General features: G+C 44.0%; 1 protein-coding gene across 1 annotated transcript in view; it reads left to right on the top strand.

The window, feature by feature from the left end:
• Positions 1 to 14405, top strand: part of col7a1 (collagen, type VII, alpha 1) — a 64608-nt gene that overhangs the window by 15058 nt on the left and 35145 nt on the right. Inside the window, exons 15-57 of the mRNA XM_030091010.1 lie at positions 17 to 127; positions 206 to 352; positions 801 to 1067; positions 1214 to 1357; positions 1450 to 1581; positions 1767 to 1913; positions 2475 to 2603; positions 3252 to 3401; positions 3482 to 3618; positions 3716 to 3842; positions 3951 to 4094; positions 4293 to 4462; positions 4669 to 4710; positions 4885 to 4911; positions 5008 to 5052; positions 5173 to 5292; positions 5372 to 5443; positions 5529 to 5564; positions 5637 to 5690; positions 5802 to 5876; positions 6033 to 6146; positions 7022 to 7048; positions 7148 to 7201; positions 7330 to 7401; positions 7486 to 7545; positions 8398 to 8433; positions 8514 to 8558; positions 9347 to 9382; positions 9496 to 9540; positions 9646 to 9681; positions 9825 to 9860; positions 11605 to 11637; positions 11727 to 11798; positions 11889 to 11948; positions 12026 to 12061; positions 12154 to 12234; positions 13189 to 13224; positions 13384 to 13428; positions 13537 to 13608; positions 13735 to 13779; positions 13867 to 13902; positions 14037 to 14078; positions 14217 to 14297. Coding sequence (XP_029946870.1) covers positions 17 to 127; positions 206 to 352; positions 801 to 1067; positions 1214 to 1357; positions 1450 to 1581; positions 1767 to 1913; positions 2475 to 2603; positions 3252 to 3401; positions 3482 to 3618; positions 3716 to 3842; positions 3951 to 4094; positions 4293 to 4462; positions 4669 to 4710; positions 4885 to 4911; positions 5008 to 5052; positions 5173 to 5292; positions 5372 to 5443; positions 5529 to 5564; positions 5637 to 5690; positions 5802 to 5876; positions 6033 to 6146; positions 7022 to 7048; positions 7148 to 7201; positions 7330 to 7401; positions 7486 to 7545; positions 8398 to 8433; positions 8514 to 8558; positions 9347 to 9382; positions 9496 to 9540; positions 9646 to 9681; positions 9825 to 9860; positions 11605 to 11637; positions 11727 to 11798; positions 11889 to 11948; positions 12026 to 12061; positions 12154 to 12234; positions 13189 to 13224; positions 13384 to 13428; positions 13537 to 13608; positions 13735 to 13779; positions 13867 to 13902; positions 14037 to 14078; positions 14217 to 14297 — 3476 coding nt within the window. The remainder of the gene's footprint in view (positions 1 to 16; positions 128 to 205; positions 353 to 800; positions 1068 to 1213; positions 1358 to 1449; positions 1582 to 1766; positions 1914 to 2474; positions 2604 to 3251; positions 3402 to 3481; positions 3619 to 3715; positions 3843 to 3950; positions 4095 to 4292; positions 4463 to 4668; positions 4711 to 4884; positions 4912 to 5007; positions 5053 to 5172; positions 5293 to 5371; positions 5444 to 5528; positions 5565 to 5636; positions 5691 to 5801; positions 5877 to 6032; positions 6147 to 7021; positions 7049 to 7147; positions 7202 to 7329; positions 7402 to 7485; positions 7546 to 8397; positions 8434 to 8513; positions 8559 to 9346; positions 9383 to 9495; positions 9541 to 9645; positions 9682 to 9824; positions 9861 to 11604; positions 11638 to 11726; positions 11799 to 11888; positions 11949 to 12025; positions 12062 to 12153; positions 12235 to 13188; positions 13225 to 13383; positions 13429 to 13536; positions 13609 to 13734; positions 13780 to 13866; positions 13903 to 14036; positions 14079 to 14216; positions 14298 to 14405) is intronic.

Below are 14405 nucleotides of genomic sequence, written 5' to 3'. Positions count from 1 at the left end.
ATCTCTCATATTTCAGAGGACCAGCCAGTTGGAACGGTGTCCAACCTTCGGGTGGTGGAGTCTCGGCTGGGCTGGACGGGGGTGGCCGGAGCCACACAGTACCGGATCGTCATCCAAAACACAGACGGTGTGACAAAACGTTTATATTTTTGAACTATGCATGAGCGTGAGTGATACAATTTCTGAATGTTTCTCGGTCCACCAGTGGGAACGGAGGAAATTCGAACTATCCCTGGAAACCAGACGACCCTGGACCTCAGAGACTTGTCTGTGGGAGTGTCATATGGCATCAGTGTCACAGCAGTGGTGGGAGGAAATGAAGGAGCTCCGGTCACTGTCTACATTAAACCAGGTACGGTGATAGAAACTCCTCACTAGGCACAGGTTATGCAGAGTGTTTCCTTGTTTAAACGGAACATTATAGCAGATGAAACTTATGTCTCTCTATTGCAGAGCAAGTTACAGGGAGAGTGACCAATCTCAGGGTAACAAATGCAAACAGCCGGAGAGTTCGGATTGCCTGGATTGGTGTCAGTGGAGCAACGGGGTACAGGGTAACTTGGAGACAAGGAAACAGTGAGTGATCTGTAATCTAATCTCTCAACAAATACATCATCTTGAATGATGCTTGGATGCATTTCTTTGTGAAGTTATGTCTCTGCAGCAATACCTCAAGAAGCAATTCGGACTGATAATAATGCTGATTAATAAACAGTGTTGATGCAATTAATAGTGAAATCTAAATCGGGCAATGGAAAAAACGTGCACATATTTTTCTAACACCGTGTTCTGTTGTGCAGATGCAGAGCAAACACGTGTGCTGGGGGCGGAGCTCTCTTCGTACACCATCGAAGGCCTGCAGCCAGACGAGGCGCTGGCAATCGGTGTGGCAGCTGTTGTTAATGAACGTGTCGGAGAGGTGGTCACACTGTCTGCTCGCACGAATCCCTACAGCGGATCGCTGTCTGGACTCCGCGTCGTCGACGTCACGGCTCAGAGAATACGCCTGGCGTGGTCAGCTGCCTCCAGGGCCACCGGGTATAAGGTCACCTGGCGGCGTGATGACGGTAACGACGGATTTACATATGATGATAACATTTCTGAAAACATCTCGGATTCAGACACTGGATACCTCACAAAACCGACCTCAAAAAAATGACAACCATAAATAGTGCTCTGGAAACTGAGCGTTGATATGCTTGATGTTCTGCAGGAATTGAGGACACTCGTAATGTGGCTGCTGACGCCACGTCCTACGTCATTGACGGGCTGCAACCGAACCGGGCGTACACCGTGCAGGTCTCCACACTGACTGGCTCTCGAGAAGGAAGTCCAGCTACACTGACCATCAGAACAGGTTTTCAAATCGATTCTTTAGACACACATTTTGTTGTATAAGAGTAACCTGTCGGTAAATGATTTGTAACGTTTTCTTGGTGTGACTGGCAGAATCCGATGAGTCGGTTGTTGGAACCGTGACGTCGCTGACGGTCCAGGAAACCCGCGGAGAGGTGGTCCGGGTCTCCTGGGTTGGTGTGCAGGGAGCAACAGCCTATCGTGTGTCTTGGAGGAGAACGGACGGTGGGCGCTTGTGCTCTTTTTATTGATGCGGTCCTCTAATGTACCTGCCAGGATGTTTATTAACCTTATGGACCTCGCTGTACGAAGCCAAACTTAAAATTAAGCGGTGTTGAAAGTGAAGTTTTTGCATGAGTTTGGTTTTGACTGTCTGCTCTACTTACTGCTGTGACTGTGTGCCGCTGCAGGCGGTCAGGAGAGGAGTCAGCTGGTGGGCGGAGATGTAACGGGAGTGGATCTGGACCAGCTGGACCCCGGAGCGCAGTACGAGGTGCAGGTCATGGCTTTAGTTCAAAACAGAGAGGGAGCCCCAGTGTCTGTCAGAGTCACCACACGTGAGTACTTTATTTTTATGCTCATCACATTACTGGTTTCCCACAGCTTTCGACAACTTTTTCAAAACGAGTAGAATTGAATACATAGATTTAACTCTTCTTGAAGTTCTCCTAAAGGAATAAATCAATCATAAATCCTTATTATCAGAATGTTTAGTGTATGACATTCATACCACAGGCCTCAAATGTCTGGTCCTAATCTAAATACTGAAATATTGTGATCATAGATGAAAACAAGACATTAAAATGCTGAAGTTAGCAGTATTTTAGGATACTTCCTGCTTTTTGAGTTTTATAGAAAACATTCATAATTGTTTACACTTGAGTACACTTTACGCCATGTAATCTTCATTTCATTCAGTTGGAGGACAAATATCCGGTACTCTTTTCATCTTTAAGTTAAAAGTCTAACTTTAAAACCTGCTGTGATGACCTTTCTGCAAATACTTTCTTGACCTTGCTCAGAGAATTTAAAATATGAAATTAAATACATAGATTTGTTTGCAAAATCTTGTATTTTGACACGTTTTTTTCCCTGTGTTTTTGTTTTTCCTTCATTAGCTGGTGAATTTACCCCGGGTACTTCCACTCCTCTGAGTGTGATCGAAGTTACCCAGAGTTCTGTGCGGCTTGGTTGGACTCTTCTACCAGGAGCCACAGGATACATTCTGCGCTGGAGAGACGAAAGAGGTGAGGCACACATTTATACACAGCATGTACAGCATGTTCTTAGTGTATTATTTGTCCAACCATTTGCCCCATTAAATTTATTTAGATTGTTTAGGGTTGTTGTGTTTTATATTTTTCTAAAAGTTAAACCCAGAAAGGATCAGATTTAAACATTTTAAGTTATTTAAAAGACCAGAGCAGAGGAGGTTTCCTAAAGTTTGACCAGAAGATGTCAGATTTTGATGCAGATGCAGCTTTTTTAAACCTGTTTATACTATTTTAAAATTGTATGGTGAATTATTACTGTCTGGCATTTGTGGTGCATTATGTATGGATTTTATTACACTTTCTGACAGTAATGACTGCCAATAATTCAACTAGTTAATTAGTTTTGTTTGACCTGGATCATCTGTGACTGTACTTGTTACATGCCCGTCTGTTTTGTTTATGGAGGAACAAAGACTTGGCAGAGAAAGTGAAAAGCTGCAGCATAAATTAATCAATACTGATTAGGATTTCAGTAGAAATGTATATGCTGTGGTATTTATAGGTTTATTTGTAATTGAGCCTGGGGGCCTTTTCTAGATGTACTTGTTAATTTTTTTTTTTACTTGGACTTTTGCACTTCTGCCCTGTTAAAATGATCCGATCATTGTTCACATTTTTCAGATACCGGTCGAGGCTTGTCCGTTACGCTGCCTGCTTCATCCAACTCTTACCAGGTGACAGGGCTGCGCTTGGGTCGTCGATACCGATTCACCGTGCAGCCCACCTTTGCAAGCGGAGTGGGGACAGAGAGCTTTGTGGATGAACGCCCCGGTGAGACACCGACACGGGATCTGTAACTGCAGTTCAGAACCGTTTTTTTTTCCCTGTAACCTCTTTTCCTTTAACCACAGTGTGTGTGGGAGGACGTCTGGACGTGGTGTTTGTTGTGCCTGCATCCACTGATCGGACTAACCTCGCAAGACCTCTGCGTGAGCTCCTGACGAGTGCAGCAGGATCGTTCTACGCTGTGGGACCTCGCGATTCACAGGTATTTTCGAGAACGATCTCAGATTATTCGAGTAGGAAAGAGTTCACCTCTTGCGAAGTCTGCTGTTAACATTGCGCGTACTTTCCGGCTTTGTCAGATGGGGGTCGTAGTGTACGGTTATAGACCCAAAATATGGTTCCTGCTCAACCGCCATGCCAGATCTGACACGCTGCTCCAAGAAATCCAGGCCACGCCTTTTGATGAAACCCCAGGGAATAACGTCGGTCGGTATTTATTCTCCATCTGCTCTGATCATCTCGATCGAACACCCTCTCTGTGGCTGCTTGGTCCTTCGAGGTGTCGGCTGTAATAGCGCCCGTCCTCCTCTGCAGGGGAGGCCGTCACTTTCACCAGGCAGTACCTCCTGAGCCCCACAGCCGGGCGCAGGCCGACGGTCCCCGGTGCCGTAGTCATCGTTTCTGATGGGAGATCAACTGACAACCTGACTCTTGCAGCAAGCAACCTAAGAGCTACAGGTGTGTGTTTGTGTCAACCTTATGCATGTGTGTGTATCGCTGCGTCCCAGTGTCTTGTTCTTTCATAAGCTCAGACTGACTGTCTTTGAAAAGGGTTATGCTTTAGCATTCCTCCTGATTGGAGTACATGATATTGAAGCTCTACATCGAGCATTGTGCTGAGGAGGACGTGTTGGTGTGTTTGTGTGTCTGTGTCAGGTGTGACGGTGTTAGCAGTGGGTACGAACCAGGCCGATACGGAGGAACTGCGCCGAGCGGTGACAGATGGCAGCACCCAGAATATCCTGTTTAGCCGGGATGCAGCACGGTTGGACGCGCTGCACACTGACCTCGCAGACTTACTCTGCGGTATTGCCAGGATACCAGAGGTGAGAATAAACCCTGCAACAAAAAAACAAATATTTTGTTCACGACCTTGTTCTTCGAATAGGAGATGAGGCTACTGCAGTATGTGTCATACCTGCCATAATAAAGGCCAAATCCAAAAAAAGAACTTCCCAGTAGACATATTTAAAAAAATGCCCCATATTTCACTTGTCTAAAACAAAAAAAAATCTATCGTTTTAATTTCCAGACCTCTGGAGGCCCAGGTCCGTGTACTGTCCAGTGTCCTCGGGTGAGTCTTTCTACATGTTGTGCTGTATTTCAACCTGTTGTCACTGAAGCAGTAATCTGCTGCTGATGTATAAAGTCTTCACATCATGTGGATATTTTCTGTTCTTCCTGTTTTTATGGCCTCTCAGAGATGTGATGTCTAATTAAAAACATTTGATTTGACCTTTTCCGTTAGGGTGAGAGGGGAGAACGTGGGGAGAAGGTACGCTACACACATTTTCAGACTTTTTTTTTTTTTTTTGTCACCATTCTTGGTTTTTGTGTCTTCGTCTGTCAAAGTGACGTTTGTGCTTTACAGGGCGAGAGAGGCAGAGACGGTGTGGAAGGACGCAAGGGAGAGCCTGTGAGTCACTCAGCACCAGACATGGATTTCTTTTTCCTTTTTTTTTTTAGACGTTACAGCGATGTTGAAGTTAAAGTTCAGTTGAGTAATGCTTTATCTGCTTGTGTCTGGGCGACGCAGGGCCGGGACGGTTTGCCTGGCAGAGACGGCCCCAGAGGGCCTGAAGGAAGACCAGGCGTTCCAGGACAGAGCGTCCCTATTGACCCGTCCGGAGGAGTGAAAGGAGAAAAAGGGGAACGAGTCAGTGCACGGACGTCGTCTTCACCGAACACATTGCCAGAGAAAGACATGAAGTAACGGCGGTTTGCTTTCTCCTCAGGGTTTCCCAGGTATTGATGGAAACCCAGGTTTGCCAGGACGACCAGGAGCCCCCGGAAATGCAGGGGTCCCTGTGAGTAGACGCGATAAAATCTTCACTTTTTTATAATGATTTTTTTAATGGCAAAAACAAAAGATGTGTTTTTTGTGCTCCGCAGGGTTCACAGGGAATCCCCGGTGTCAGAGGAAACCCAGTGAGTAATGCCCGAGGGAGAGGCTGGGTGCACGTCTGTGTATGAAATACGAGGTGTTTTCTCTCGTTCCAGGGTGAACCGGGAAGGACGGGGATACAAGGGTCAAAAGGTGACAAAGGTGAACGGGTGAGCGTCCACAATGAACTGAAATCAAATGGTTTATTGATATATTTTTTAGTGAGATTAGGAAGAAAGTGATGTCCAACACCTTTGTGTCTGTCACTGATGACACTGCAGGGTGAGCCCGGCCCTGGCATCAATGGAGGAGGTCTTCCTGGGAGGAAAGGCGAGCCGGGCGTCTCAGGAATCCCAGTAAGAAGCCAACTGGAAAAACATCCCCCCTTTATATTGATGGAAAATGCAAAATATAGGAACATAATTCCACTCTGTATTTCTGTGTTTTTATTTGCTTGGCGTGCATCGTCTTCCTCCTTGCTGTGAGCTGACTCCTGTTTGTTTGGGGATTAGGGAACTCCAGGACGACCAGGCATCGACGGGCTCAAAGGAGCTCCTGGAATTCCAGGGACACCAGGTCGGGACGGCCAACCGGGGATACCAGGATCTCCAGGACTTTCCATCAAGGTTTGCCTCATACAGTGATTTTTTTTTTAAGCAACTCTCAGCAAAAAGCAAACAAAAAACATTTTAGCAAGAAATATTCTCATCCCCACTAAATAAATGTAATTAATTGATTAAAACGGTGTAGCTTCTCTGTTTTTCCTCAGGCGGGTTTTTTCATCTTGCAGCAAAAAAGTGAGAATTGAGTTTTTTGCTCTAAGATGAAATTGTTATTGTCAGACTTGCACACATGGTGGTAGCATTGAGCCACATCAGTATTTTATTTAGGGGGCTTAGAACATTTGGGACTTTTTCTTTCAATATGTAAATATAAGTTAGTCGTATAAGTTATGAGTTTATTTTTGTGATTGTCTTGAGTCTTTTCAAAAATGTAATAAATTCCACATTTATTTTGTCATTATTCTCTGATATATCCACTATGATGTGTCCAACGCAGGATAGACAGAAACCGCTGATGCTGTTTCTGTTCGATATTTGGAATTCTGTCTGGAAACTGCCATGATTCACAGTATTTGTCACAGTATTTATTTGCATCCCCAGCAACACTGTAGCACTGTATTAGTTTTCAGTTTGGGTTGTTGTTGTGATATCAGTAAAATTATTACATTTTCTGGAATTTTTCTTCCTTCTTGATTTTCTGCTCTCATTTGTTTGATTTTCTCATTTTTATATGAAGACGCAATTATGCACAAACCTATGGTGTTTTTTTTTTGTTTTGTTTTGTTTTGTATATAAATCAAACTTTTAAATGCATCTGCACGGGAAGACAGTAATATCTCAGTTGGGTTTTGGCGGTCCTATTCTTTGCCTGTTAGCAATGTTCATTGTTTTCTTGCCCCTTTTCCTCAATCTGTTCCTCTCTTCCTTCTTTCCTCGAGGGAGAAAAAGGCAGCACAGGGGAGAGGGTGAGTCACGCCGTCGCCAGCTTGTCCTCCGACTGCAGGAATATCCTAAGGAGCCCATGAGCATAATGATCCTGGGCTCTTATCTCTCTTTGCTGACAGGGACCACCAGGAGTTGGCAGCGGGGTGGCCGTGAAGGGCGACAAGGGCTCCTCTGTAAGCGCTGCCAATCATCAGTGATGTGCTGACACATTCAGCTCGCAGGTGAACTCCCTGTGCACATGGGATCTGTTTTGCATTTACTAATTGCTTTTTTTTTTCTTTTTTTTTTCCTTAATCGTCAGGGTCTTCCAGGACCTCCGGGGCCTCAGGGTCCTCGAGGGGCGGCAGGAGCGGATGGTCGCAGAGGAGACAAGGTAGCAGAGGACCCATTCGTTTTACGAGTGGCTGAGCCTTCTCCGGTGTTTGTGTCAAGGAAGTGATTTGTTATTGTTTTCCAGGGCGAGGCTGCTGATGGACTGCCCGGCCCTCCAGGCAAGCAAGGAGATCCCGGGGACAGGGTCAGTCAGGCGCAACGCCGTTTTAAAATGTGATACAGTTTCTGAAAAAAAAAAAAAAATCACATCAGCAAACACAGTCCAGACTGATCCTGTCTGCATCTCAGTGTGCTGAAGAAAACCTTCATACAGCTCCGGCCTCCACAACCATGAACTGGATCAAGCAGCCATAGGAACTGGACTGATGGATGATGAATATCCATTTGTGTCATTTCTAAACTGTTGTATGACTGACTGTAGACTACACACACCTCACAGATTGTTTATGTAAAATTCAAAGTCAGACTAACGGTAGTTTTGTCATAAGAATCCAGAACCTGGTTGTGGCTCCGCCTACAGGACCGATGGAATCGGCTCGCGCAGAAAAGCCATGGAATCGTTCTGCGTGTGTGTCGTTGTAACACAGCTGCATTTACACACTGAGTGAGCTGAACAGAAGAACAGATCCTCAGAAATACTCTTCAAGGACCCACGAAATCCCACTCACCTGAAATGTTTCCGTTTGTCGGACCATCAGACGTTGACACGTGACGCCTAAAGCAGTAGACGAAAAACCGAACGGGACAAGCACAGATTACTACAATTTCAGGGTCGTGTATATTTTATAATCCGTCAGTAAATGCCACAGAGCAGCATCTGTGCTTTAGATGAACACATGAATTCCTAAGGAATAAAAAATTATGCGTTTTTGCCTGACAGGAGTTACAGTAAAGCTTTTTCTAAATGGATATAAGATATAATTTATCACACTTTTTAGCCACCATGCAAACTGTTCAGCAGCAGGTAAAAAAAAAAAAAAAACTTCCTTCGTGTTGAAAAAATTGGTTCAAATAATGAGTTTGGGGTTTTTTTCAGGGACCCCGGGGACCTCCTGGAGAAATTGGCAGCAAGGTAAGAAAAAGGTAAAAGAAAACGTTTGTTTATAGGTGCAAACAGAAGAGTTGAGTCTGTTCCTGTCTCGATGCCGACAGGGTGACCGAGGACAGCCTGGTGAGCCGGGATCACAGGGAGACAGGGTGAGTCACGCGGTGTTTTCAGAGTTTTCATTAAGGCTGTGAATCAAGTATAAACCTGTTTGTGGAGTTTACTGCGATCCTCAATCACAGACACCAGAAATTGGCATGGTTAATTTAACCACAAGGAAAAGGAGAAAAAAAATGAAAAGGAAATGAGTTATTAATGGCCCGTCTGATCCAGGTGTTCGCCTCTTCGCAGTCGTACGGGTTTGGAAAGTTCCTTAAAATGTTTGCAGCAACGTCTTGGAGACACAACAGACACTCTTCTCTCTTTTTTCACACTTCAATAAAAATATGTTGAGAGGAGATACTTGTTTGTACATGAAATGAAAGATATCTTCAGTGTCTCTCTTTTTTTATTACGAGGAAAGTGTTTCATCTTTCATACTGATGTGTAACGACCGGGAAACCGCGGTAACGGTTCTCTGAAAGCCGTTACTGTCGTCTTTCTCGCTAAAAACAAATTTACCGTCCTGCATTTACAACAATGCCTCTGCCGGTCGCAGTCCTTGCGAAACTGGCTTTCAGGCACGTACAGTACATCCTGCAGCTTTCAGACCTAATCTGTTGTAATTTTTAAGGAAATCAATGAAGTTTCCTCCTGCCAGGAGTTCTGAAGCTGTGCTTTTCCTAAAGTATAAACTGTCCTGATTAAACAAAAAACAAAAAAAAAGCTGTGGTCCTGTAACCTTGAGAAAATGAACACATTTCTCTATTCCTGTCGAGCATGTATCCTTTCTTATATGTGAAGGTACCTGACATATGTTTGTTTATGTTTTGCTTCGTAGGGGGAAAGAGGGCCGGCTGGTGAAACCGGGGAGAGGGTGAGTGAAAACCTGTTTTTAGTTCAGATTTTTTTCGTTCTCACCTCTTCAGAGTGTTTGCTTCCTCCAGAGAGAGTTTTGTTCCATCTCTTAAAACGCCGCTGTCTTCTCAGGGAGACCCGGGGAAGACCGGCCCCCCGGGAACCGCGGGGTTAAGAGTGAGTGTCGGACTGCTATTTAGCATCGGCTAATGACGCCTGCGTGCCTTTTTTATAATGGCGCATCGATCTGCGATGGGAGTGAACGTTTCCGTTTGTTTTCAGGGTTTGCCGGGACCCAGCGGACTGCCGGGGGAAAAGGTGAGACCGACTCGTTCAGGATGAATCAGATGACAAGCTGCAGGTTAATAGGAACGTGATTCTCATGTCTTATGCCTTTCATAATCTGATTAAATGAATTTCCGAGGAAGGATGAAAGAACAAGTGAATGTCTCTGTTCACAGGGAAACGAAGGCGCGAGAGGAGAGCCCGGCAGAAGTGTGAGCATAAAGACACGAGACAGTCATGACATTTATCTGTTTTTTCTTTGTCCTTTTATTCATGGTTTAGTCGCTTTTAGTTTTAATTTAGAATTTCTCCTTGTTTTTCTTTCATTACCATGATAATATTTTCAAAGGTATTTCACCAAATTCAGAAGCTTTTCTGAAGCTTCTCAAAGAAAAAAAAAAAATCAGGTCAGCTGGACTTGGTCTTACACTGTGTTGCCAAAAATATGGTGGAGCGAAGGTATTTTAACTTTGTCACTAATCTACTAATGACCCCAGGATTCTATCCTGATGGACCAGAAGCCCCCGGGTGTGGCTTTTAACACTATGACGTTTTTTAACTTTCCCCTTTAACTCAGAATAAAAATACTGTGGTTTTCCTCTCATAGAAAGCTTCTATTACCCCTCCCTTAAACCGTCAGTCTTCTCTGTCCAAAATATGGACGTTGCTGCCTTCAAAGAAGTCTGGCTGCTGTTTGAGGAGTGAATAAACAGCTGAGCCCAGACCGGAGGAGTGTGTGTCCTCTGTGGTTTGGCCAAACGTTTCACCTGCTCCCCCTCGGACTGTAATGCCCCCGACCTGGACAGACGACAATCAGCACAGCAGACGTTTTTCTGAAGCGTTTAGATGAATTCGGTTGTCTTACTTTGCAAATGTTTGTGTTGTCTGTTTGCGGCACTCTTTTTTCTTTTTTTTTTATTTACATATTTTTACTGTCATCAGAGAATTCACTTTGATCATTTCTTCAGAATTTCTGCAGAGTAACAATACTCAAATAATAGATTTCTTCTGCCTAAATTGTAGGCACGTATTTCTACAATTTCACAAAATTATAGTGTGTGGACTCAGCCTATTTTATCAACATACAAAACACTTTGACAATTGTATTGTATGAGTGAATCCATTGATCTGTCTTGATTTGTATAGAAGAAGAGAGAAATCATGCTTCATTGATTCTCTTAGGGAAAAGATTTCTTTCGGTTTACACCGATAAAAGCATGTAAAACAACTGGACTTCTGGATAAAAGACTGACGTTAACACAATGAAGCATAGAATTTGTACAAATGCTAAAACATGAAATCTGTAAAATAAGACAGAATGAAGCAATATTTGAAAAAAAAAAAAACAGTGGAAAAAAATAATCTTGAAGCTTTGCTGAATAGTAGCTTCTGGTATTTATTTTAAATATGTCGCTGCTCTAAGCTGTCGTCACCATGAAACAGTCAGTGTAATGAAATGATGCCTGACTGTGGGATTTGGTTTAACTTCAGGATGACAAGAATCTTTTACCTGAATGTTCAAGGACTCAGTGAGGATCATGTGATTAAATCTGACAAAATCACCAGGACCCAGACTGTTGAGAGATTTATTAACAAATGAAAGGATCTCATTCAAATAACTCTTTCCTTGCTCCCTTTGAGTCTTTAGCAATGATGCACTTTGTGCAAAAAAAACCCCCATATAGCAGCACCGGAAGACTAAATAGTGTCCAAGATATCATCAGGACTGTAGAACCTTTTAGAAATATGATTGATTTTATCAGTGACGCATTTTAACAGTTTATATAACATCCAACAATATCCCTCAAAAACACATGTAGGGTTAAAATTTCCCATTTTCAAGCCTTGAACTCGTGGCCTTTAAACAGCTAGCATGCCATTTTAACGATGGAGTCAGTCTGATCGTTTCCATGACTGTCTTCTGGTGTTCTGACTGACATGTGGATTATTCTTCAGGTTCCAGGTTTTCCAGGGAAGAAAGGAGAGCAGGTAAATTGTCAAACTCCTGCTCTTATACGCCTTTTATTTGAGTAAATCTAAATGTTAATGGGTTTCCTTTCTTTGCTGTCGTCCAACAGGGAGACAGAGGAGCGGCTGGTACCGATGGGTCGAAGGGACAGAAGGGCGAGGCGGGACAGAAAGGAGAGCGGGTGAGTGAGCCGATAATATTTATGAAAATATGTAAGTCATGTCATTCGTCATACGTCGGACTGAACCGTCCCTTCTTGTCGTGCTGACAGGGAGATTCGGGCTCTGGAGGCTCAGGCGTGGTTGGACCTAAAGGAGAGCCAGGAGAACGAGTAAGGTCAAACTAAAGCAAGTCCTCCTGAAACACCTCAAACTCATGATATTCATGAACCATGTGCCTCCGCCTCAGGGACTTTCTGGTGTGAGCGGAAAACCAGGTGCAAAGGTGAGAGGAAGTTAGCTTGTTACTTTTTTAAATTTATTTTAGAGTGTTTTTTCTGTGAGACGGCTGAACCTGTCTGGCGAACTGTTCGTTAGGGAGACCAGGGTGATCCGGGAGAGAGGGGAGAGGACGGACGCCCAGGGGTTCCCGGAAAGCCCGGTCTTCCTGGGAAAGAGGTCAGTGTGCTGAGACCCGCAAACGTTTGAGTCTTAAGTGTAAATATCAGCAACTTCCCCTTCAGCAGCGTCAGTTCTTTGTCTTCCGTTCGGTGAGAATCTTTAAGCATCTTGTAACAGACGGACAGAGAGAGGCGAAAGGTGGCAGGCTGCAGTGCTTTCCCCTCTAATTAAGTCGCACTTGACTCAGATCTGTCAGAAAATGCTTCATTTATAAATAGAACTGCTAGATAAGGCTTTTTTTTTTTTCTTCCCATGCCATTCCGATAAGCCTCAGCCAGCGGCTGCTGTTCTGGAAGCATTTGTGATTTTGTTCCTCCAGCTCTGTATTTTTACCCAAATCTCCTTTTTTCTTCAGCAAGGTTACAGATTCTCTGCTTTTCTCCTCTCTCTCTCTCTCGCTCTCTCCCTGCTGCTCTGTTTCAGTTTTCTATTGCTTATTTTATATTTTTGAGTAAACTCTCATGTGTAGCTTCCAGTCTACTTTTACCTCATTAGATTTTATCTGAAATTACTGGACTTTATACAATTTTTTTCTTCACTTTGGTTCATTACTTCTTTCCATCTTGACATGAATACTCCAGGTGCAGAAGCTCATTAATTCATAATCATCACTGATGTCAATAATGGTCGAATGTCAGGACTTCTTATTTCCAATCTAAAAAAAAGAAAATGTATTCCCCACAATGTAAAGTTTTTGTTGGAACTGATAGTATTTTTTGTCGATTCCAGCAAGGTCAAAGATATTTTTGTTTTTTTTTTCTTCCAACACGCTTCTCTTGCTATTGATGACAGTTTAGAGGTAAAATCCAGTTTTTATGCATGTTTGTATGACTCATATTAATTTTCTTTGCGTATGTGTTATCTCTTCTGTTGGTTTTAGTGAATTTTGAAATTTGGGGTCGTTTATTTTCCCGACTCACTGATACTAATTCCTAAAGTGTTGATTTAAAGGGAGCTCGAGGAGAGAAGGGGGACGAAGGAACACCTGTAAGTAAACTTTCCATTCTTTTTTTTGTTTTGTTTTTGTTTACTGCAGTTTTCTTCAAAATTCTTTACTGTTCCTTCTTTTAATTCTGCTAAGGAAAATATGTCTGATGTTGAATAATGTGCCGACAGTCTGAGTTGTGATTTCTCTCCACTGATCAGGGCGAGTCTGGACTTCCAGGAAAGCCAGGAGAGCGAGGACTGAGGGTAGGAAAACATCTTTGGAACTTTCTTTCTTCGAATTAATATTTCATGTTAAACCTTTAAAGTCACCGAGATCCGATAGTTCAGGCTTTTGATTGATGCGGCTCTCAGGGACTGGCCGGTCAGCCGGGACGAGCGGGCGAGAAAGGAGACATGGGCGACCCCGGAGAGCACGGCCGCAACGTGAGAGGCGTTTATGGATCATCATGCAGACAGTTTTTCAATACGCTCTTTTATTTCTTCGCCGAACGCCCGGGAGCGGCGGCAGTGTGGAAGAGCCGCTTTTCAGCATCTTTATCGATCTGACAGGGCAGCCCTGGACCTGCAGGACCAAGAGGAGAGACAGGAGAAGCGGTATGTTGTTAGCCTTGCTTTTAAATCTTCTGAAATGTCTTCATGTCGCCTCTGACTGGATTCACAGTCTGCACACTTTTCTGTAAGGGACCCCAAGGGCCTCCAGGACCGCCAGGAAAAGTGGTGAGTGCGTTTCAAAGCATCGAAAAATGAGAATAGAATCTTATAGATTTGTGCTCTACATGGTCTGACAGGCTGAAACAGAGAGGAAGCGGGATGAAGATGACATGGATTCATTTCTGTTTGTTTCTCAACAGGCCGACATCCAGGGGCAGCTCAGAGGAGAGAAAGGAGAGAGGGTGTGTGTTTATGTGTTTGTTTGGAATGATTATCAATGAGGTTTTTTTTTTTTTTTTTTTTATACCTAAAACCACTAAATTTAAGTTGAAGAAAAGCTGCAGTGCAGCTAAAACAGCCGCTGTCGTCGCCGTCCTCAGGGCGAGGCAGGAGACCCCGGAGAGCACGGCGCCAAGGGCCAGAAAGGCGAGTCGGGAGCTTCCGGAGCCGCCGGCCTGCGAGTGAGTTCCACTCACTCCTCACTCTGAAACTCTAACAGGACATACGCTGTGAATCGTATATGGATCTGAACGCACGCTGCTCGTGGTTTGCTCGGCTGATGGTTCTCG

Source organism: Salarias fasciatus, chromosome 5 (genome assembly GCF_902148845.1).
Source record: "Salarias fasciatus chromosome 5, fSalaFa1.1, whole genome shotgun sequence".
Classification (NCBI taxonomy): Eukaryota; Metazoa; Chordata; class Actinopteri; order Blenniiformes; family Blenniidae; genus Salarias; species Salarias fasciatus.
The sequence above is the reverse complement of the archived record's forward strand: the minus strand, read 5'-3'. Positions and strand labels throughout refer to the sequence as shown.